General features: G+C 38.4%; 1 protein-coding gene across 1 annotated transcript in view; it reads left to right on the forward strand.

Annotated features, from left to right (window-relative positions):
- LOC124501607 (coiled-coil domain-containing protein 7-like) overlaps positions 1 to 19,379 on the forward strand; it is a 147,328-nt gene that overhangs the window by 103,497 nt on the left and 24,452 nt on the right. The window contains exon 14 of the mRNA XM_047065948.1: positions 16,378 to 16,443. Coding sequence (XP_046921904.1) covers positions 16,378 to 16,443 — 66 coding nt within the window. The remainder of the gene's footprint in view (positions 1 to 16,377; positions 16,444 to 19,379) is intronic.

A 19,379-nucleotide genomic window follows, 5' to 3' on the forward strand; every position in this document is an offset into this window, starting at 1 on the left:
GCAGGAATCACTGGAAGCGGGGCTTGAGCTCACCCTATGCAGTGCTCAAGCTCACCCGATGTGGGACTCAAACTCATGAACGGTGAGATCATGACCTGAGCCAAAGTCAGATGCTTAATGACTGAGCCACCCAGATGCCCATTTACCTTATGACCCAGGAATAGCACTACTAGGAATTTATCCAAAGGATACAGGAGTGCCAATTCATAGTGGCACATGTACCCCGATGTTTAAAAAGCACTATCAACAGTAGCCAAATTATGGAAAGAGCCCAAATGTACATCAACTGAAGAATATATGTAATACACACACACACAGACACACACACACACACACACACACACACACACACACACACACACACACACTGGAATACTACTCAGTGATGAAAAAGAATGCAATCTTACCATTTGCACCAACATGGATGGAACTGGAGGGTACTATGGTAAGTGAAATAAGTCCATCAGAGAAACACATATATAACATGATTTCACTCAAATGTGGAATTTGAGAAACTCAACAGATGAACGTAGGGGAAGGGAAGGAAAAATAAGATAAAAGCAGCAAGGGGAGCAAACCATAAGAGACTCTAAACAGAGAACAAACTGAGGGTTGATGGGGGTGGAGAAAACGGGTGATGGGCATTGAGGAGGACACTTGTTGAGATGAACACTGGATTCTACTGTTGAAGCCAAGACTACACTGTATGTTAACTAACTCGAGAATAAAAGAAATACAGTAGATAGTCATTATTTCTCAGAGTGACTGGTTAAGTGTTCTCTGGGAAGGCTTGGCTTGGGTTGGATGGTTTTAGCTTTATCCACATGTATGCAGTCCCAGGTGGGACATCTGTGACAGATGGGACCTCTTCCTAGTCTCATATCCTCTAATAGGCTAGCCCTGGGTGGTTTACAGAAGGATTTCCAATAGTAAGAGCACAACAAAGCTGGAAAGACTTCTTTTGGCCAGTATCTAAAAAACCTCAGATACTGTCTTTTGCATTGTATCCTATTGGCCAATGCAAGTCACAGGCCAGCCCACTTTTAAGGAGTTGAAAAAATAGACTCCATCTTTTGAGGGGAGCTACTGCAATTTATGGCCATTGTATTCTACCATATGGAGTACATGTTTTCTTTCCCTTTCTCTTCCCACCCTTTCTCTCTTTATAAAATTCAATGGTATCTAGATTTATGTTATATAACTCTCTGTATCTTTATTAGTAAATATATTAGGCTGCTATATAAAGAGACCCCATACAATTCAATATCTTAAACATGATAGAATATTATTTTTTTCTCACGGAAGGTTTGGGTAAAGAGTTTCAGGTAGGTATAGTAGTTGCATGTTGTTTGGGACCCAGTCTTCTTCTTGCCTTTATTTCTCATTGAAGTATAGAAATTTCACCAGATCTTAAATTTTTTTATTTAATCAAGGAGGTTTTATTGTCATACTTATTTCATTATTATTTATATTTTTTATTTTACCCTTATGAGACTAATATTTAAATATTATGATTCCTAGATCTAATCTTTAGGTTTTCTATATTTTTGGTCTTGGCTTCTATTCATATGTTTGTGTGTGTAGGTGTGTGCTATGAAATATTTATTTTGTTTACTTTCCATAGTTTTAAATCAATTTTCAAAAGTAGCCTTTCTCCTTTTTATTTCTTCTTGACTTTTTAAAATTGTTATTAATTTTAATTCTAATATAGTTATCACACAGTGTTATATTAGTTTTAGGTGTACAATATAGTGACTGAACAATTCTATACATAACTTAATGCTTATCATGGTAAGTGTACTCTTTAAACCCCATCACCTATTTTACACATCACCTCACCCGACTCCACCTATAGTTCTCTGTAGTTGAGTCTGTTTCTTGATTTGCCTCTCTTGCTCTTTCTTTTCACATTTATTCATTTGGGTTTTTTTTCTTACACTCTACGCATAAGTGAAATCATATGGTATTTGTCATTCTCTGACTGACTTACTACGCTTAGCATTATACTCTCTAGAACCGTCCATGTTGTTACAAATGGCAAGATTCTGTTCTTTTTTTATGGCTGAATAATATACCATCATATATATATCCACATCTTCTAAATCCATTCACCTATTGATGGACATTTGAGCTGCTTCAATAATGTGGCTATTGTAAATGATGCTGAAATACACATAGAGGTGCATGTATCTCTTTGAATTAGTGTTTTTGTAGTTTTTGGTAAATACCCAGTAGTGGGATTATTGGATCATAAGATAGTTCTAATTTTAACTTTTTGAAGAACCTCCATGCTTTTTTCCACAAGGGCTGCACCAGTTTGCATTCCCACCAAAAGTACACCAGGGTTTCTTTTTCTCCCCATCCTTGACAGCACCTGTTGTTTCTTGTGTTATTGATTTTAGTCATTCTGACAGGTGTGAGGTGATACCTCAATGTAGCTTTAATTTGCATTTCCCTCGTGATGAGTGGTGTTGAGCATCTTTTCATGTATCTGGTGGCCATCTGGATATCTTCTTTGGAGAAATATCTGTTCATATCTTTTCTCCATTTTTAAATTGGATTATTTGGTTTTTGGGTGTTGAGTTGTATCAGGTCTTTATTTATGTTGGATACCAACGCTTTATCAGATATGTTATTTGCAAATGTCTTCTCCCATTCCATAGGTTGCATTTTACTTTTGTTGATTGTTTCCTTCACTGTGAAGAGGATTTTTATTTTGATGAAGTCCCAATAGTTTATTTTTGCTTTTGTTTCCCTTGCCTTGGGAGACACATCTAGAAACACATTGCTATCGCCAATGTCAGAGAAATTAAACCCTGTGCTCTCTTCTGGGATGTTTATGGTCTTGTCTCATACTTGTCTCATTGTGAGTTTATTTTTGTGTATGCTATGAGAAAGTGGTCCAATTTCATTCTTTTTTATGTTGCTGTCTAGTTTTTCACCCTATTTTTTGGAGAAAATGTGTCTTTCTTTGCATATTGTTTCCTCCTTTGTCAAGGTTTAATTGACCATTATAATTGTGTTTCTGTGTCTTTTGTTCCATTGATCTATTTGTTTTTGTGTCAGTACCATACTGTGTTGATTACTGTGGCTTTGTAATGGAACATGAAGTCTGAAATTGTGATACCTCCAGCTTTGCCTTTTCAATTTCAATCTTTCTTTGGCTATTTTAGGTCTTTTGTGGTTCCATACAAATTTTAGGATTGTTATAGTTTTGTGAAAAATACTGTTAGTATTTTGATAGGGATAGGGATTGCATTAAATGTGTAGGTTGCTTTATGTACTATAGACATTAAACAATATTTGTTCCTCCAAACCTTGAGTGTGCTATGTCTTCCCATTTCTTTGTGTCATTGTCAATTTCTTTCATAAATGTTTTATACTTTTCAGAGTACAGGTCTTTCACCTCTTTGGTTAAGTTTATTCCTAGGTATCTTTTGATTTTGATACAATTATAAATGGGATTATTTTCTGAAATTCTCTTTCTGCTACTGCATTATTAGTGTATAGAAATTAAACAGATTTTTGTATATTTAGTATTCCATGACTTTACTAAATCAATCAGTTCTGGTAGTTTTTTGTGGAGTCTTTCAGATTTTCTATGTATAGCATCATGTCATCTGCAAATAGTGAAAGTTTTACTTCTTCCTTACAAATTTGGATGCCTTTTATTTCTTTTTGTTGTCTGATTGCTGTGGCTAGGACTTCCAGTATTATATTGAATAAAAGTGATGTAAGTGGACATCCTGGTGTTATTTCTGACTTTAGGGGAAAAGCTCTCAGTTATTCACCATTGAGTATGATGTTTGCTGTGGATTTTTCATATAAGGCCTTTATTAACTTGAGGTATGTTCCTGCTAAACTACTTGGTTTAGGGCTTTTATTATGAATGGATGTTATACTTTATCAAATGCTTTTTTTGCATTTATTGAAATGATCATATGGTTTTTATCCTTTCTCTTATTGATGTTATATAGCATGTGAATATTGAACCAACCTTGCATCACAGTAATAAATCCCACTTGATTGTTGTGAATGATGTTTTTAATGTATTGTTGGATTTGGTTTGCTAGTGTTTTGTTGAGGATTTTTGCATTTGTGTTCATCAGAGATACTAGGATGATAGTTCTCTTTTTTGTGATAATGCTGGCCTTATGAATTTGGAAGTTTTTCTGTGTCTTTTATTTGTTGAGAAAAATATGTATTAACTCTTCTTTAGATGTTTTGTAGAATTCACCTGTGAAGCCCTCTGGTCCTGGACTTCTCTTTGTTGGGATTTTTTTGATTAGTGATTCAATTTCTTTGCTGGTAATCAGTCTGTTCAAATTTTCTCTTTCTTCTTGATTCAGTTTTGGTAGGTTATGTGTTTCTAGGAATTTATCCATTTCTTCCATGTTGTCCAATTTGTTGGAATATAATTTTTCATAATATTACCTTATATTTTTTGTATTACTGTGGTACTGATTGTTGTTTCTTCTCTTTCAATTGTGATTTAGAGTTTTATTAGAGTACCCCCTCTTTTTTTATGAGTCTGTCTACAGGTTTACCAATTTTGTCCCTCTCTTCAAAGAGCCAGCTCCTGGTTTCATTGATTTGTTCTCTTATTTTTTAGATTCTATATCATTTATTTCTGCTCTAATCTTTATTATTTTCTTCCTTCTGCTGTTTTGGGGTTTTGTTTGTTCTTCTTTTTTAACTCCTTTAGGTGTAAGGTTAGGTTGTTTGAGATTTTTCTTCCTTTTTGAGGTAGGTATATTTTGCTATAAACTTTTCTGTTAGAACTACCTTTGCTGGATCCCAAAATTTTGTACTATTATATTTTCATTTGTCTCCATGTAATTTTTAATGTTTTCTTTGATTTCATGGCTGACCCATTAATTGTTTAGTAGCATGTTATTTAACCTCCATATATTAGTGGTCTTTCCATATTTTTCTTGTGGTTGATTTCTAGTTTCATAGCATTGTGGTCAGAAAAGTTGCATGGTATGACCATGATATCTTGGAATTTCTTGGATTTGTTTGTGGCCTAATACGTGATCAACTATGGAGAATGTTCCATGTTTACTTGAAAAGAATGTGTATTCTACTGTTATATGATGGAGTGTTCTGGATATATCTGTCAGGTCCATCTGGTCCAACATGTCATTCAAAGCCATTGTTTCCCTTGTGGATTTTATGTTTGGATGATCTGTTCATAAATGTAAGTGGGATGTTAAAGCCCTCTTCTATTATTATATTACTACTGATTAGTTCCTTTATTTTTGTTATTAACTTTTGCATATTTCAGTGCTTCCATGTTAAGTGCATAAATATTTACAACATTGGACAATATATACAAAATTGTTGTATCTTCTGTTGGATTGTCCACTTTTATTATTTATATAGTATTATTCTTTATCTCTTGTTAAACTCTTTTTTGAAGTCTATTTTGTCTGACATAAATATTGCTACTTAAGCTTTCTTTTTACATCCATTTGCATGATGTTTCTCCATTCCTTCACTTTCAATCTACTGGTGTCTTTAGGTCTGAAATTACTGTCTTGTAGGAAGCATATGAATGAATCTTGGTTTTTTAGTTCTCTCTGTCTCTGTGTCATTTGATTCAAGCATTTAGTCCATTTACGCTCAACCATTTTGTTACATGTTTTGTGGTTGTTTCTGCAGGTTTTCTCTGATTCTTTTATCCCTTGCTGTTTTTAATCATTTGCTGTCTTTCTTTAGTGATGTACTTGGATTCCATTCTTTTTATTCCTTGCATATTTATTACTCATTTTTGGTTTGTGATTACTATTACGTTTGTGTATAACATCTTCTGCAGGTAACAGTCTGTATTATGTTGATGGTCACTTAAATTGGAACCCATTCTTTACTCTTCCACCCCCATTTAAGGTGTGTAATGTCATATTTTAAATTATTTTGTGAATCCCTTGAACAAATATATCCCTTGAACAGATATATACTTATTTTTACTTCTTTTGTGTTTTTCACTATTCATGTTCTTACTTACGGTCTTTCCTTTCCACTCTAAGAGTCCCCTTTAATATTTCTTAGAGCTGTTCTAGTGGGCATGAACTCCTTTAGTTTTTATTTGTCTGAGAAACTCACCTTCTATTCTGAATCATAGCCTTACTGAATAGGGTATTATTGGCTGTGGATTTCTCCCTTTTAGCACTTTTAATATATCACGCTACTCCTTTCTGTCCTGTGAAGTTTCTGCTGAAAAACCTGCTGATAGCCTTCCAGGGTTTCCCTTGCATGTAACTCTCTTCTTTTTTCTTGCTGCTTAAAAATTTTTTTTTTCTTTGTCACAACAGTTTGATTAGCATGTGTCTTGGTGTGGACCTCCTTGGGTTGATTTTGTTGAGGCATCTCTGTCCCTTCTGGATCTAGATATCTGTTTCCTTCCCCAGATTAGGGAAGTTTTCAGCTATAATTTCTTCAAACAAATTTTCTGCCCCCTTTTGTCTCTCTTTCTTCTGGGATCCCTATACTGCAAATATTATGCTTGATGAAGTCATTGAGTTTCCTAAATCTATTCTCATTTTGTTTATTTTTTTTCTCTCACTTGCTTAAGTTGATTACTTTCCATTAGTCTGTCTTCTAGGCCATTAATTTGTTCCTCTGCTTCCTCTAGCCTGCTATTTATTCCATCATGTCTATTTTTATTTTTAATTTTTTTTAATATATGAAATTTATTGTCAAATTGGTTTCCATACAACACCCAGTGCTCATCCCAAAAGGTGCCCTCCTCAATACCCATCACCCACCCTCCCCTCCCTCCCAGCCCCCATCAACCCTCAGTTTGTTCTCAGTTTTTAACAGTCTCTTATGCTTTGGCTCTCTCCCACTCTAACCTCTTTTTTTTTTTCCTTCCCCTCCCCCATGGGTTCCTGTTAAGTTTCTCAGGATCCACATAAGAGTGAAACCATATGGTATCTGTCTTTCTCTGTATGGCTTATTTCACTTAGCATCACACTCTCCAGTTCCATCCACGTTGCTACAAAAGGCCATATTTCATTTTTTCTCATTGCCACATAGTATTCCATTGTGTATATAAACCACAATTTCTTTATCCATTCATCAGTTGATGGACATTTAGGCTCTTTCCATAATTTGGCTATTGTTGAGAGTGCTGCTATAAACATTGGGGTACAAGTGCCCTATGCATCAGTACTCCTGTATCCCTTGGATAAATTCCTAGCAGTGCTATTGCTGGGTCATAGGGTAGGTCTATTTGTAATTTTCTGAGGAACCTCCACACTGTTTTCCAGAGCGGCTGCACCAATTTGCATTCCCACCAACACTGCAAGAGGGTTCCCGTTTCTCCACATCCTCTCCAGCATATATAGTCTCCTGATTTGTTCATTTTGGCCACACTGACTGGCATGAGGTGGTATCTGAGTGTGGTTTTGATTTGTATTTCCCTGATAAGGAGCGACGTTGAGCATCTTTTCATGTGCCTGTTGGCCATCCGGATGTCTTCTTTAGAGAAGTGTCTATTCATGTTTTCTGCCCATTTCTTCACTGGGTTATTTGGTTTTTGGGTGTGGAGTTTGGTGAGCTCTTTATAGATTTTGGATACTAGCCCTTTGTCCGATATGTCATTTGCAAATATCTTTTCCCATTCCGTTAGTTGCCTTTTAGTTTTGTTGGTTGTTTGCTGTGCAGAAGCTTTTTATCTTCATGAGGTCCCATTAATTCACTTTTGCTTTTAATTCCCTTGCCTTTGGGGATGTGTCGAGTAAGAGATTGCTACGGCTGAGGTCAGAGAGGTCTTTTCCTGCTTTCTCCTCTAAGGTTTTGATGGTTTCCTGTCTCACATTCAGGTCCTTTATCCATTTTGAGTTTGTTTTTGTGAATGGTGTCAGAAAGTGGTCTAGTTTCAACCTTCTGCATGTTGCTGTCCAGTTCTCTCAGCACCATTTGTTAAAGAGACTGTCTTTTTTCCATTGGATGTTCTTTCCTGCTTTGTCAAAGATTAGTTGGCCATACGTTTGTGGGTCTAGTTCTGGGGTTTCTATTCTATTCCATTGGTCTATGTGTCTGTTTTTGTGCCAATACCATGCTGTCTTGATGATGATAGCTTTGTAGTAGAGGCTAAAGTCTGGGATTGTGATGCCTCCTGCTTTGGTCTTCTTCTTCAAAATTCCTTTGGCTATTCGGGGCCTTTTGTGGTTCCATATGAATTTTAGGATTGCTTGTTCTAGTTTCGAGAAGAATTATGGTGCAATTTTGATTGGGATTGCACTGAATGTGTAGATAGCTTTGGGTAGTATTGACATTTTGACAATATTTATTCTTCCAATCCATGAGCAGGGAATGTCTTTCCATTTCTTTAAATCTTCTTCAATTACCTTCATAAGCTTTCTATAGTTTTCAGCATACAGATCTTTTACATCTTTGGTTAGATTTATTCCTAGGTATTTTATGCTTCTTGGTGCAATTGTGAATGGGATCAGTTTCTTTATTTGTCTTTCTGTTGCTTCATTGTTAGTGTATAAGAATGCAACTGATTTCTGTACATTGATTTTGTATACTGCAACTTTGCTGAATTCATGTATCAGTTCTAGCAGACTTTTGGTGGAGTCTATCGCATTTTCCATGTATAATATATGTCATCTGCAAAAAGCGAAAGCTTGACTTCATCCTTGTCAATTTGGATGCCTTTGATTTCCTTTTGTTGTCTGATTGCTGATGCTAGAACTTCCAGCACTATGTTAAACAACAGCGGTGAGAGTGGGCATCCCTGTCGTGTTCCTGATCTCAGGGAAAAAGCTCTCAGTTTTTCCCCATTGAGGATGATGTTAGCTGTGGGCTTTTCATAAATGGCTTTCATGATGTGTAAGTATGTTCCTTCTATCCCGACTTTCTCAAGGGTTTTTATTAAGAAAGGGTGCTGGATTTTGTCAAAGGCCTTTTCTGCATCGATTGACAGGATCATATGGTTCTTCTCTTTTTTTTTATTAATGTGATGTATCACGTTGATTGATTTGCGAATGTTGAACCAGCCCTGCCTCCCAGGAATGAATCCCACTTGATCATGATGAATAATTCTGTTTATAGGCTGTTGAATTCGATTTGCTAGTATCTTACTGAGAATTTTTGCATCCATATTCATCAGGGATATTGGCCTGTAGTTCTCTTTGTTTACTGGGTCTCTGTCTGGTTTAGGAATCAAAGTAATACTGGCTTCATAGAATGAGTCTGGAAGTTTTCCCTCCCTTTCTATTTCTTGGAATAGCTTGAGAAGGATAGGTATTATCTCTGCTTTAAACGTCTGGTAGAACTCCCCTGGGAAGCCATCTGGTCCTGGACTCTTATTTGTTGGGAGATTTTTGATAACTGATTCAATTACTTCGCTGGTTATGGGTCTGTTCAAGCTTTCTCTTTCCTCCTGATTGAGTTTTGGAAGAGTGTGAGTGTTTAGGAATTTGTCCATTTCTTCCAGGTTGTCCAGTTTGTTGGCATATAATTTTTCATAGTATTCCCTGATAATTGTATCTCTGAGGGATTGGTTGTAATAATTCCATTTTCATTCATGATTTTATCTATTTGGGTCATCTCCCTTTTCTTTTTGAGAAGCCTGGCTACAGGTTTGTCAATTTTGTTTATTTTTTCAAAAAACCTACTCTTGGTTTTGTTGATCTGCTCTACAGTTTTTTTAGATTCTATATTGTTTATTTCTGCTCTGATCTTAATTATTTCTCTTCTTCTGCTGGGTTTAGGCTGCCTTTGCTGTTCTGCTTCTATTTCCTTTAGGTGTGCTGTTAGATTTTGTATTTGGGATTTTTCTTGATTCTTGAGATAGGCCTGGATTGCAATGTATTTTCCTCTCAGGACTGCCTTCGCTGCGTCCCAAAGCGTTTGGATTGTTGTATTTTCATTTTCGTTTGTTTCCATATATTTTTTAATTTCTTCTCTAATTGCCTGGTTGACCCACTCATTCTTTAGTAGGGTGTTCTTTTTTTTTTTTTTTTTAATTTTTTTTTTCAACGTTTATTTATTTTTTGGGGGGACAGAGAGAGACAAAGCATGAACAGGGGAGGGGCAGAGAGAGAGGGAGACACAGAATCGGAAACAGGCTCCAGGCTCTGAGCCATCAGCCCAGAGCCCGACGCGGGGCTCGAACTCACGGACCGCGAGATCGTGACCTGGCTGAAGTCGGACGCTTAACCGACTGCGCCACCCAGGCGCCCCAGTAGGGTGTTCTTTAACCTCCATGCTTTTGGAGGTTTTCCAGACTTTTTCCTGTGGTTGATTTCAAGCTTCATAGCATTGTGGTCTGAAAGTATGCATGGTATAATTTCAATTCTTGTAAACTTATGAAGGGCTGTTTTGTGACCCAGTATATGATCTGTCTTGGAGAATGTTCCATGTGCACTCGAGAAGAAAGTATATTCTGTTGCTTTGGGATGCAGTTCTAAATATATCTGTCAAGTCCATCTGATCCAATGTGTCATTCAGGGCCCTTGTTTCTTTATTGACCATGTGTCTAGATGATCTATCCATTTCTGTAAGTGGAGTGTTAAAGTCCCCTGCAATTACCACATTCTTATCAATAAGGTTGCTTATGTTTATGAGTAATTGTTTTATATATTTGGGGGCTCCGGTATTCGGCGCATAGACATTTATAATTGTTAGTTCTTCCTGATGGATAGACCCTGTAATTATTATATAATGTCCTTCTTTATCTCTTGTTACAGCCTTTAATTTAAAGTCTAGTTTGTCTGATATAAGTATGGCTACTCCAGCTTTCTTTTGGCTTCCAGTAGCATGATAAATAGTTCTCCATCCCCTCACTCTGAATCTAAAGGTGTCCTCAGGTCTAAAATGAGTCTCTTGTAGACAGCAATAGATGGGTCTTGTTTTTTTATCCATTCTGATACCCTATGTTTTTTGGTTGGCGCATTTAATCCATTACATCCAGTGTTATTATAGAAAGATACAGGTTTAGAGTCATTGTGATGTCTGTATGTTTTATGCTTGTAGCGATGTCTCTGGTACTTTGTCTCACAGGGTCCCCCTTAGGATCTCTTGTAGGGCTGGTTTACTGGTGACAAATTCCTTCAGCTTTTGTTTGTTTGGGAAGACCTTTATCTCTCCTTCTATTCTAAATGACAGACTTGCTGGATAAAGGATTCTCGGCTGCATATTTTTTCTGTCTAGCACACTGAAAATCTCGTGCCAATTCTTTCTGGCCTGCCAAGTTTCAAAAGAGAGATCAGTCATGAGTCTTATAGGTCTCCCTTTATATGTGAGGGCACGTTTATCCCTTGCTGGTTTCAGAATTTTCTCTTTATCCTTGTATTTTGCCAGTTTCACTATGATATGTCGTGCAGAAGATCGATTCAAGTTACGTCTGAAGGGAGTTCTCTGTGCCTCTTCGATTTCAATGCCTTTTTCCTTCCCCAGTTCAGGGACGTTCTCAGCTATTATTTCTTCAAGTACCCCTTCAGCACCTTTCCCTCTCTCTTCCTCCTCTGGGATACCAATTATGCGTATATTATTTCTTTTTAGTGTATCACTTAGTTCTCTAATTTTCCCCTCATACTCCTGGATTTTTTTATCTCTCTTTTTCTCAGCTTCCTCTTTTTCCATAACTTTTTCTTCTAGTTCACCTATTCTCTCCTCTGCCTCTTCAATCCGAGCTGTCGTCGTTTCCATTTTGTTTTGCATTTCGTTTAAAGCAATTTTCAGCTCCTCGTGACTGTTCCTTAGTCCCTTGATCTCTGTAGCAAGAGATTCTCTGCTGTCCTCTATACGGTTTTCAAGCCCAGCGATTAATTTAATGACTATTATTCTAAATTCACTTTCTGTTATATTATTTAAATCCTTTTTGATCAGTTCATTATCTGTTGTTATTTCCTGGAGATTCTTTTGAGGGAAATTCTTCCGTTTGGTCATTTTGGATAGTCCCTGGAGTGGTGAGGACCTGCAGGGCACTTCCCCTGTGCTGTGGTGTATAACTGGAGTTGGTGGGCGGGGCCGCAGTCCGACCTGATGTCTGCCCCCAGCCCACCGCTAGGGCCACAGTCAGACTGGTGTGTGCCTTCTCTTCCCCTCTCCTAGGGGCGGGATTCACTGTGGGGTGGCGTGGCCCATCTGGGCTACTTGCACACTGCCAGGCTTGTGATGCTGGGGATCTGGCGTATTAGCTAGGATGGGTAGGCAAGGTGCACGAAGCAGGAGGGGCAGGCTTAGCTCGCTTCTCCTTAGGTGATCCACTTCAGGAGGGGCCCTGTGGCAGCGGGAGGGAGTCAGATCCGCTGCCAGAGGTTTGGCTCTGCAGAAGCACAGAGTTGGGTGTTTGTGTGGAGCGAGCAAGTTCCCTGGCAGGAACCGGTTCCCTTTGGGATTTTGGCTGGGGGATGGGCGGGGGAGATGGCACTGGGGAGCGCCTTTGTTCCCCACCAAACTGAGCTCTGTGGTCCGGGGGCTCCGCAGCTCTCCCTCCCTTTGTCCTCCAGCCTTCCTGCTTTCCGAGCAGAGCTGTTAACTTATGACCTCCCAGATGCTAAGTCGCACTTGCTGTTGGAACACAGTCCTTCAGGCCCCTCCGCTTTTGCCAGCCAGACTCGGGGGCTCTGCTTGGCCAGCTAGCCGCCCCTCCGCCTGGGCTCCCTCCCGCCAGTCCGTGGAGCGCGCACTGCCTCGCCGCCCTTCCTACCCTCTTCCGTGGGCCTCTTGTCTGCGCTCGGCTACAGAGACTCCATTCTGCTAATCCTCTGGTGATTTTCTGGGTTATTTAGGCAGGTGTAGGTGGAATCTAAGTGATCAGCAGGACGCGCGGTGAGCCCAGCGTCCTCCTACGCCACCATCTTCCCCTCAGGATCCCTATTTTCAATTTTAATTAGTGTGTTCTTGGGTCTCTGTTTGGTTCTTTTTTTATCTCTTTGTTAAGGGTCTTACTGATGTCTTCCACTCTTCTTCTCAAGTCCAGTGGGTATCCTTATAATCATTATTTTTAATTCTCTATCAGGCATAATAGTTACATCTTTTTTACTTAGGTCTCTTGCTGTAATTTTGACCTGTTCTTTCATTTGGGACATATTCTTCTGTCTCCTCATTTTGCCTACCTCTGTGTGTCTGTTTCTGTGTTTTAGGAAACTCAGCTACAACTCTTCCTCTTGAAAGTAGTGGGTGCGACACTGTTTTAACAAGGCTGTCTCTGTCACCTTCCACAAGGGGTTTGCAGCCCCTTCTGAGACTGTGCCAGCCAAGGCTGCTCAGGAGCTACCATTTTAATGAGGTGCATTCATCCTCTGTGCGAGGTTGGGAGATGCAATTGACAAGGTTTGCACCAGTTTTCTGGGGAGGGGACCTGTAGTTTTAGGACTGAGGTAGACTCAGCTGGAGGGGGCAAAGCATAGTATAGGGAGGTTAGGTGGTGAATGCCAGTGCCTGGCTGGTTCCTGCAGGTGGCTGTGTGACTATACTGTGGGAGAGGGAGGGAAATATCACCTGCCAGCTCCTTTTTTTCCTGGAGAAGTCCATCAGTGAACTCTGAGATTACAAACTCTCCCTCCTACATGCCCCAGGTATTTTTGCAACTGCTGCTTCTAAGCTGTATATCTTCCCAGATGTTTCACTGTGTCTTTAAGACTGGGGACTCAGCTTCCTAATGCATGCCCTCCAGACTCTGCCAGAGTGGAACTACTGATTTTTGAAAGTTCGGGTTTAAGTCCTGATGGTTGTAAGAACTCATGAAATCCACCCCCCCTGATTTTCATATTTAAAAAAAAATATTTATTGATTTTGAGAGAGATAGCACCAGCTGGAGAGGGGCAGAGAGAGAGGGGAACAGAGGATCTGAAGTGGCTCTGTGCTGACAGCAGAGAACCATATGCAGGGCTTGAACTCATGCACTGTGAGATCATGACCTGAGCTGAAGTCCGACACTCAAACCACTGAGCCATCTGGGTGCCCCAGGCTCGTCTGATTTTCAAGGCCAAATGCTATGGGAATTCAGCTTCCCCATTCAGGCTCTCTGTGTTGACAGTCTGTTTCTTACCACTCTATGCACCCACAGATCCTTCCCTCCCATGGGTGGTCTGCTGTCCATTTAGGTCCTTACAGCATCTCTGCCCTTTCTACCCTCTTTGATGTACTAGCCTTTTGTCTACATTTAGTTGTGGATTTTTGCTTCTAGTCTTTGGGTCTTTGTCTGGGTTATTTGCACTGGTGTGTTATCTAGTTGTATCTGTGGGATGAGGTGAGTTTAGGGTCTTCCTACTCTGTCATCTTCCCAGGAAGCCCAACAGAGTCTTTCCTCTTGACATTTTAAGTTAAAAACATGTTTAAAAAAATAATTGCATCCATCAGAGCTCTCTGAGTTCTAATTTTTTTTTTTTGTAGTTATTTTCTGTCTGTCCCTTTAGAGCTGCCTTAATGGAGATGCCTCCTTGGATTGTTCAGCTTGGTCTCCCTCTCTGAAGTTGCTTAATCCCATTAGATGGCTTATTATATTTCTATGCCTGTTTATGAATATGAGTTTTTTCAACACATAAATCATATGTAGAGAGCTCTTGAGTAGTAGCTAGAAGAGTTGTTTTGTCTTCATTATTACTGTTTCTATTTTTATAGATACTGTGTCCTCTCAGATTTCAATGAGAATAAAAATGTAGATTTAAAACATTTTTTAGTTTCTAAAAATAATTTTTTCAGAAGAGAAACATTTGTTCTCTATTTTAAAGATGGTTTTCTGTTTTCATTTGGAGATCATATTTTTCTGATGAGAGACAGTCATTCAAATAATCATTTCTCTGTGTGTAATTTGGCATTGTCTTTGTCTACTTTTAAGATTTTTCTCATTTTACTTGGTTTTCAGCATTTCACTCTGATGAAAATTTGGGAAAATTTCAGGTATTATTTCATTACTTTTTCTATCACTTTCTCTCTTTTCCTTATGGGAATAAAATTACATGTTAGATTTTTTATAGTATCCCTTATGTTCCTCAATCCCTCTTCATTTTAAAAATCTTTGTTCTCTTTGTCTTTAGATAGGTATTTTCTACTGATGTATCTTCAAATGGCCTGACTTTCCCCACTGTCTTATCCTATTTGCTCCTACCTAGGCTCATCAATTACATTTTTTAAAAATTCAGGTGCTGTATTTTTCTCTACTTTAATTTACATTGGATATTTTTATAGTTTGTATTAATCTACCAAGATTTTTATTATTTCATTCATTATGAACATATTTTCTCTTACTTTGGGTTTTGTAGTAATAGTTGATTTAAAATTCTTCTATACTAACTTTAAAGTAGAATCTGTCTTGGGATCACTCTCTGTAGATTATTTTTATCTTTTGAGTAAGTCTCATTTTGCTGTTTCTTTAAATGTCAAGTAATTATAAATTATTGAATATTGGGAATATCATCTTTAAGCTCTGGATTCTACTATATTCTTCTAGTACCGTTAGTCCTACTTTTGTCTTGTTTTAATATATAAATAATGTTTTTGGATGCAAAACGAAAATTCTGTGTTTAGGAGGAGCTCAAATTGCATTCAGTTCTTTTAGCTTTTGATAGGCTTCTTAGAGTCTTCCCTATGCATATGTGGTTTGGGCTTGAGTGAGATTTGGGCAGGGCTTATACAGAGTTTGGGGCTCCTTATCTCAATCAAGCTCTCTCCTTTGTATGACTTGCCCTAAGTTTTGCAGTGATTTCCTTCCTCTGGTTTATAAGGTCTAAAAAATTGTTTTCTATCAGCTATTAGGTGCCCTGTCTGGCTCATGTAGCACTTGACTTCAGATTACAAGCCAGGAAATAAGAATTTTACCTAGGACTCTTTTCTTCTTCCAAGTGTTACCTTCTCTCAAGAATCTACTTATTTTTGGTTTCTCTTCAGTGTTGATATTTGCTTTTTTTTTGAGTTTGTAGTTTTTATGTGTGGCAGGGTCTGTTCACTAGCAACTTTCTCTGCTGTACCAGAAGCAGAACAGGGGATCTTAGATATGGTTCCTCAAACTGTCTCCCATCTCATGGAGAATTCTTGATACATTTCATGTGTAACAGAGTCCGTTCATTCACACAAACTCAGAACTGTATTTATTTTCTGTTAAGAGTAGAGTTGCTTTTTTTCATAAAATTTGAATGTTTATATTTAAATATATCAGGTCTAGAGAAGCAGAGATGTGAAATATTTAGCTTATTGTAGTTATAATTTACCAGATTCAAGGTCATTTTTCCTATACAAAATCAATAGGAAGCTACAGCTGCAGAAATTATCCACCATTATGCCACAGAAATATGTGAATAAATGTGTATGCTCAAATCATCTTGGCTATCTGTGGATTATAGATGATAATTGTAACAATTAATTTATAGAAACAGAGCTACTAAAATGAATATATTTTTCCTTTATATTATATCACAGAAAGTAGCATTTGCTCTGGAAGTTGAGAACAAAGTCCTTCAGGAACAATTGAAACAGGCTTTACAGGTAAATGATATAGGTTCTTTTAAAATTGTTAACAAATGAAGGAAATATCTGTAAACAACTTCTAAATGAATGATTTTGACCTTGAAAATGAATAGGTTTATGTGTTGTACTTTTTTGCCAGATTAAAGTATATTCATTTTATGTACTAGGATATATTAATAAAATTTAATACTCATTCTTATTAAAAATGGTAAACTAGATAGAAAGAAAAGTAAACTTGCTTAATCAAATAAATCTATTTCAAGCTGAGACACTGTTATATGTGAAATCCTGCAGGCATTCCAACTAAACTCAATTAAACTAGGATGCTGGTTTTTTACCACTCTTTGAAATTTGTGTTAAATGATCAAAGAAAGGAAAAAGCTACAAACATTTTCATAAGTGGATAGACAAAAGTATAATTATTTGTATATTAATTTTCCTTTGGAAAAATCAAGATAATACACAAATTTATTAATGATATAATTCAAAAAGCTGGCTGAGGACAAAATAGATATAAAAAAGCAATAGAAGAAGGCTGGGAAAATGGTGGAATAGGAGGACTGTAAGCATACTTCACTCCAGATACAGCTAGATAACACTTATATCAGCATAAATAATCCAGAAAACAATGTGAAGCCTGGTAGAATAAACTCCATGAGTAAAGGTAGAACAGAGGCCACATCGAAGAGGGTAAGAGTGAGGACATGTCCCCAGAAGGGAGGGATGCAATGGATGAAGAGAAGGAAGAGAAACAGATTGTCACACTGGGGAGCCCATATGGGAAAGATGAATTTTTATAACATTTGGTTTTGAAAACAAGAGGCTCCAAATTTCATGAGTTCTTACAAGTAGCAGGACTTATGGCCTAGAAATTTAAAAATTAGCGGGCTGGCTCTGGGAGAACCCAGAGGGCATTAGGAAGCTGAGTCCTGCCCTTAAAGAGACAGCACAACAAATAACCTGTAGAAAGAAGCACAGTTTGAAAAATGCCTGGAGTATATGGGAAGGAGAGTTATTTACCCTCCAGCATAAACACAGAGCTACCTGCTGGAACCAGTATGGTGCCAACATTCACTATCTAACTTGCTTACACCAAGCCTCAACCCCTCACCCTTCACCAGACTCAACCTTCGTCATCACATTTACCTCAGTCCTGGTGCTGTGGGTCCCTTTCCCCAGAAGACCCATGCAACCATCACCAACACCTTGTCTCTTGGCCTGCTCATTTTGTGGGGCATTGGTCCTGGCAGTGGTGGCAGGTCTGTGGAAGCCCAAGGTGTAACCTTGTTAAAATTGTGCACCCCACCCATACAGCAGTGGTCCTGGCAATGCTGGCAGGTCTTATTTCACAAGCAGACTGCTGTGCATCTTGTAAAATGTGCTCCTCCATGGCCAGGGACCAAACACTGCCAACAGCAGGCAAAGGGAACCTCTGCAGATAACTGGAGTGAAGGAAAAAGTGGCTAGGACACAACAGGAGGGTATATACAACACACATAGGAGATACCCCCTGAGAACCAGTTTCATGGGACAGGGGACACTACATTGGGGAACTACAGGACCTCTTCTTCATGAGGCCACTTTTCAGAGCAGGAGATGTAGCTGACTTTCCTAAAATACAGAAGCAGACACACAGAGTTAGGTGAAATGAGGAGACAGAGGAATATATCCCAAATGAAAGAATAGGACAAAAATCATAGCAGGAGACCTAAGTGAGACAGATATAAGTGTTATGCCTGATAGAGAACTTAAAGTAATGATTATAATGATACTCATTTGACTTGAGAAAAGAGTAGAAGACATGAGTGAGACTCTTAAGAAAGAGATAAAAAAGAACCAAGCAGAGACCCAAGAGCATGCTAATTGAAATTAAAAATATACATGGCAGGGTGCCTGAGTGGCTCAGTCAGTTAAGTGGCTGACTTTGGCCCAGGTCATGATCTCACGGTTTGTGGATTTGAGCCTCATGTTGGGCTCTGTGCTGATAGCTCAGAGCCTGGAGCCTGCTTTGGATTCTGTGTCTCCCTTCTCTCTGTCCTTCCCTTGCTCCCTCCCTCCTTCTCTCTCTCTCTCTCTCAAAAATAAACATGACAAAAAAAAAAAAAAGAAAAAAAACTCATGATGGACAAAATAGCAGACTAGAGGAAGCAGAGGAACAAATTAATGACCTGGACGAGTCATGGAGTAATGGAAAGCAATCAAGCTGAGCAAGTTAAGAGAAAAAGAAATTATGCAAAATGAGAATAGAGTTAAGGAATTCAGTGACTTGATCAAGCATAATATTTTCAGTATGGGATCCAAGAAGAAGGAGAGACAAAAGGGGGCAGAAAATTTATTTGAAAAAATAATAGCTGAAAACTTCCCTAATCTGAGGAAGGAAATAGATATCTAGATTCTCCTGGATCTGGATTGAACACATGGTAATCAAAATGGCCAAAAGTAGTGATACAGAAAAATTTTTTTAAAGCAGCAAGAGAGGAGACAGGGAGATTGTGGCAGAATAGGAGGACCCTAGACTCACTTTGTCTCAAAAATGTAGCTAGATAACTATGGAATCACTCTTAAATGCCCCAGAAATTGACCTGAAGACTGACAGAACAAACTCCACAACTAAAGATAGAAGCTACATCAAAGATAATAGAAAGTACAAAGATGTGGTTTAGGGGAGAAACAGATCCTGACTGTAGTAGAAGGGAAGTAGCTGTGGTCATGAAGAAGGGTGAGGGAGAGAAGGATATGCAAGGAAATGCACAGAAGAATGTCTCCCCAAAGCCCAGTGGCTTGGAAAACAAGAGGGGCTGAATTTAATGAATTCTTACAATGAGCAGAGCTTAAAGCCTGGAGTTTTAAAAGTTAGCAGGCTTAGCTGGGATAGAGCCCAGAGGGCAGTGTACTGTTCCTGGAGAGAAGGCAGACAAACAAATTGGAGACATACAGTGTGGAACCAGTGATCT

The sequence above is a fragment of the Lynx rufus genome, unplaced genomic scaffold (assembly GCF_022079265.1).
Source record: "Lynx rufus isolate CCGP_SWC_20201006 ecotype Redwood Valley unplaced genomic scaffold, mLynRuf1.p SCAF_7, whole genome shotgun sequence".
Classification (NCBI taxonomy): Eukaryota; Metazoa; Chordata; class Mammalia; order Carnivora; family Felidae; genus Lynx; species Lynx rufus.